The sequence below is a fragment of the Hydractinia symbiolongicarpus genome, chromosome 2, assembly GCF_029227915.1.
Source record: "Hydractinia symbiolongicarpus strain clone_291-10 chromosome 2, HSymV2.1, whole genome shotgun sequence".
NCBI classification, from domain to species: domain Eukaryota; kingdom Metazoa; phylum Cnidaria; class Hydrozoa; order Anthoathecata; family Hydractiniidae; genus Hydractinia; species Hydractinia symbiolongicarpus.
The window spans coordinates 35813313-35818334 of NC_079876.1; the positions used below are offsets into that span (position 1 = coordinate 35813313).

The 5022-nt window shown below is 34.9% G+C and overlaps 1 protein-coding gene across 1 annotated transcript; it reads left to right on the plus strand.

The window, feature by feature from the left end:
- The first annotated feature begins 1371 nt into the window (after positions 1 to 1371).
- LOC130630157 (putative nuclease HARBI1) lies at positions 1372 to 2972 on the plus strand. The gene is made up of 2 exons (XM_057443550.1): positions 1372 to 1466; positions 1706 to 2972. The coding sequence occupies exons 1-2, from the start codon at positions 1372 to 1374 to the stop codon at positions 2970 to 2972; spliced, it is 1362 nt and encodes a 453-aa protein (XP_057299533.1).
- The last annotated feature ends 2050 nt before the right edge of the window (positions 2973 to 5022 follow it).

A 5022-nucleotide genomic window follows, 5' to 3' on the forward strand; every position in this document is an offset into this window, starting at 1 on the left:
ATGTAATGATGTATTGAATTATGTAATTTAGCTTATATCGCTTTATTAAGTAAAAGAAATAGAGCAATAACAAGGCTATTAATCTGAATAAAATAGAAAAAAAGATAAAAATATGTTTATATGCAAAAAGGTATTTATGAATGAAGATTTAAGAATTACATAACAAATTTTCAAAGTGACAAGTTTAGGTCCTAATGTCATTAACACATGTTTTATTTTGACCTGAGCGTTTCTTGTCTTTTTGAACTTTTTTGTCGACACGTCACCGTCGTAGTTTACATTACGTCGACAATTTTAAATCCCTCGACACATCACCGTCGTACGTCATATGATTGATTCTTCGACGTGGTTGACCACGTTGTCTGCTTCTATGTCCTGTTTCCAATAAACTCTGCACCGGGAACAAATAAAACCGTGTTAAAAGTGGTAATAGAATTAGTTTCGTGCTTATTTATGATTTTTGGTTCAAATTCTTTTAAAACTGGACATTCTTAAACTTTCAGAATACTAGCGGATTATTAAAAATGATTTGTACCATCCTTTTTTGGTCAAAACTACCTGCAACAATTTTTTTTTCTGTGATCAAAAGCTATCGTTGGAAATTGGCCCAAAGATAAACCATTCTCTGTTATTAACAACAACTGGTACAACAAAGATAATTAAAAAGTTTTTATGTTGCTGACACTTTAATGTTGCACACCTAGTAACCATCCATTAGCTTTGCAATGCGGTTAATTTTTTTGGCCGGTGTAACGCTTATCTCAATAATAATTAAAAAAATCTTCTTGACAAAACCTCACATACTGTTAACTATCTGAAATTTGCAAGCGGGCAATACGCTTTTTTAGGTATTCTAATTGACTTAGCGCTACTGACGACGGCCAATAAAAAGCGCTATTGATTAATTGGCTAAAAAGCCTTCACTACGGGCTTTTTGTCTACCTATTCCGAAAAGTATTACCCAAGATCAAAAGTATAGACCGAGCTTACGAGGTCGATAAGTTATTTATTAACTGATGCTACTTTCCAAATGTTTGTAGAAACCAGGATTATTTTCTAAAGATTTACTTGTGACAAGGTTGTAAAAACCAGGTTTTGTTAAAAAAAGAAAACGTTCGATTAGAATTTCATTGTTTCAATTTTTCAAATACATGTACAAAGAGAAAACAAAACATTCGAATAACTATATAGAGAACTTTTTTAAACGTTTTTTGAACCAAAGTTTATTCTTCGTCAGAAGAGGAGTCATCATACAAATTCGACGTTATTTTGCTTGTTGCTCGTTGTGCGGATGAATGTTTATATTAAAAACGAAGTTATCTATGTGTGCATCATCGAACATGGATTTAAGATTATCAACATTTCTTGATGATGGATGTAGTGTTTGTGATGTTTTGCAAAGGACGTTTTTTGTTCAAACTGATTAGGTCTGACATGTGCTCTTACTGTTCACTTGAAGCTGTGTGGTATGATTTTAAACTTTCAATGTTTTGTTAGAGCCTGATTATATGAGGCGAGTTGGCTCGGTGTTGGCCCGGTTGGCGGGTCAACCCGGTTGAAAAAATTTCATATTATATGGGAAAAGTCAACCCGGGTCAAGACCTACACTGCTGCCGGGTTGAAAAAAAAATGCGCGTAATTTTTTAAAAATGGCGGATGCAAGATGTAAACAAACAAGCGAAATTAAGTCAAAATTATCATTAAGTATTTTGGTCGCCAATAGTTTGTTATTCCAAATCCAAGGTGTTCTGTATTTGTCATTGCTTCGAAGAAATCGCCTAATACAGAACATATTGACATATTTTTTAACAAAACGAAGGAAACTCTTAAAACGTTTGAAACACCAACAGGGAAATCCACGTAAACGAAGATCTGTATGGTTTAGGCCAGGGAGAACCGACCAGTGGTGGATCAATACATACCAGCTTTATAACAACCCATTTGATTGGAAAAAAAATTTTCGTATGAGTAAGGAAGATTTTAATAAACTTTGCGATGAATTAAGACCCTTTCTCACACCTGAATCCAATACACCTAACCACCGAGCTTTATCATTAGAAAAGAAAGTTGCTGTCGTTTTATATTTTCTAAAGGACACCGGTTCTATCTGGATGACAGCAAACTCTTTTGGGATACACCAGTGTACTGTTTCTAAAGTGGTTAAAGAGGTGTGTGCAGCTATAACTATGCACCTGACACCGAAATTAATCAAACTACCTGAAACTTCTGAAGAGATGTACAAAAAAGCATCAGAGTTTGAATTAAAATATGGAATGGTGCAGGCATTTGGCTGTATTGATGGAACACACATTCCAATTAAGACACCAGGAGAATGCAGTCAAGATTATTTTAATTATAAGCAGTTTTTTTCACTTAATGTCCAAGCTGTTTGTGACTTCAGAGGTATGTTCATGGATGTTGATTGCAGATGGCCAGGGTCTTGCCATGATGCTAAAGTATTTGCCAATTCAATGATCAGCAAAAACATGAAGGAAAATCTCTTGCCAATAACTCACAGTTCCCTTTTACCTGGTTATGAAAGAATTCCAAATTTTTTAATTGGTGACCCTGCATATCCCTTGTTACCACATTGCATGAAAGAATATGAATCGTGCAAGACAAACAGTCAAGTTATTTTCAATGTAATGCTGAGATGTGCACGTAATCCTATAGAGAGTGCTTTTGGAAGACTGAAAGGACGATGGGGAATTTTAACAAAAAAAATAGACCTTGATTTGAATATTGTACCACTGATTGTTATGACATGTTTCACTTTACATAATTTCTGTGAAATAAATACAACAGTTATAGATGAAGAGCTAGTCACAGCTAACATTGAAAAACATAAGAATGATGAAAGCTTAAACAAAAACATTCCAGACCCAATATACTCAGGCAATACTTCTGAAGGACACGAGATAAGATCATTATTGACTGAATATATCAATCAAAACCTGCCGGACTCATACTAAGTGATAGTGACTTGTTGCTGAACTATATAATTGATATATATATATTAGGAAATTTTTGTTATTTAAAGTTTGTGTTTATGCATGTTTTATGTTTTTAAAAAGTTGCAATTTCAAATAAACACTAAAACTGAAGTTTCCTGGGGTTGTATAGAAAAAGAAACTCGAAAAGGAAATTCCAGTGTGCAGTAATATCTTACAAGTCAAAGAAAACTCTATTCGTAAAACAAAACACATTTAACAAAATTTGGGACTTTAACTATATACGTATATAATATATATTAGTAGTTCACTACTTTACCTTAACTAATGTGGTGCTTTAATGATGTAAAAACAAAACAAAAACTTTATGTTAATAAATATACATGGCAAAACATTAAATGGTTAAGTTTGTAATGTCTAGGAATTTAAAAAATCTAAGTATGTGGAACTGGATTGTGTGCTTTGGCTATTTGCCTTATTGGGGGCATTGTTATTACTATTAGATTGACTTGGAAAAGTAAGGTGTGGGTAAACCATATTATGTGAAGTTTGTCTCCTTGGAGAGTTTGATAAAGCCTCAACTGATCTTCTCATACTTTCGGCTACTTCAATGAAAGAGGTACTCATTGCACGTATCGCTCCTGCAAACATTTCATTAGATTGCTTGATCGAATCACAAAGCTCTTTACGAAACATTGCATCTTCTCTACTTTCTTTTAATAACAACTGATCCCGCTGTCTGGCAGACAAACTTTTTTCCAGATGTTGCCTTTTGTCGTCAATTAGTTGGAAAGGGTCCTTTGCATGAGGTCTCTTTTGCTTTCCTTTATTCAAAACTGGAGTTTGCATAACTTCACTTTCCAAATTCTCATCATTGACATCCTCAGTGTTTGAGGAGGTAGACATACCCCCAGTTGATATTGTATCATTCTCGTCATGGGGAGAATCTGTACTAAAACCAAAATTTGTCACATTTACAGATTGACAACCAAAGCGTAATGGCTGTGTGGAAGCTGAACCACCATAAATACTAACAAGTTCATCGTAATACTCCACTATTAATTTTCCAGACCCACTTCTAGAACCACTTAATACGGCACTTGAAAATGCTTGCCTAATTTTTTTAATCTTCTCCATAACACGATTATACCCCTTTTTAATTAGTCCTTTTTCGATTTTTATGGCAGCTATAATGTTGCTCCTGTCCTGTTCACACATATCGTTGGTTATTATTGTAGTTTTTTCTGGGCCAAAAAGATCAACGTCCTCTATATTCTTTCGAGCCATCATTACGCGAATTTCCTCATACTGCTTAGGTTTATCAGCATTAAAGTCCTTATTATTAAATGTCATATTGACTTTGTATTCCTTTAGGGAATTTATTAGCTGCTCCACAAGTTCTGAAGTCCATTTAAACTTCTTGTCTGCTGCTTCGCTCGCCATTATTGTTTTTCTTCTGTTTTGGATGGCAATGCGCATGCTTGTCATTTCCAACCCGGCCCTGGCTCGGCAAAGTGATATTATATGAACCGAGTCAACCCACCTAACCAACCCGTCCCGGGTTGAAAAAACGAGCCAGCTCGCCTAGGCGGGTTGACTCACCTCATATAATGTCAAATATTTTTTTGTAGTGATCTGCCATTATGCCGAGCTGTTTAATTTTATCATGCTGAGCATGTGGCGAGCCAACACCGAGCCAACCCGCCTCATATAATCAGGCTCTTACTTTCCAGTTCTTCAATGATACTTGAATCGATCATGTTGTTGTTTTTTGTAGCTTCAAAAAAGCTGTTTGGTAAAAATATAGTTATTAAAGTAAAAGTAAAATAGCTATCAGTTAATAAAGCACGATATAAAATGATTGCCATAAATGTAAACAAACAACTTCGCCAAAGAATTAGTAGAATTAACTAGCTACGTATAGACCCAAAAATCAACTTAGAGTAAGTCCTAAACCGCGTATCGACCTCTCAAGTTCGGTTTACACTTTTGACCTTGGGTAATATCTTCGGTAAAAATAGACAAAACAGTTTATATTGTACTAGCCGGGAAACCCGGCGTCAAAACGCCG

What these genes read in the sequence shown, in the direction of transcription:
- LOC130630157 (XM_057443550.1), top strand. Translation starts at nt 1,372, where the DNA reads ATGGATGTAGTGTTTGTGATGTTTTGCAAAGGACGTTTTTTGTTCAAA. An exon ending in TGTTCACTTGAAGCTGTGTG is followed by an intron (nt 1,467 to 1,705) that starts GTATGATTTTAA and finishes ATTATCATTAAG; the next exon opens with TATTTTGGTCGCCAATAGTT.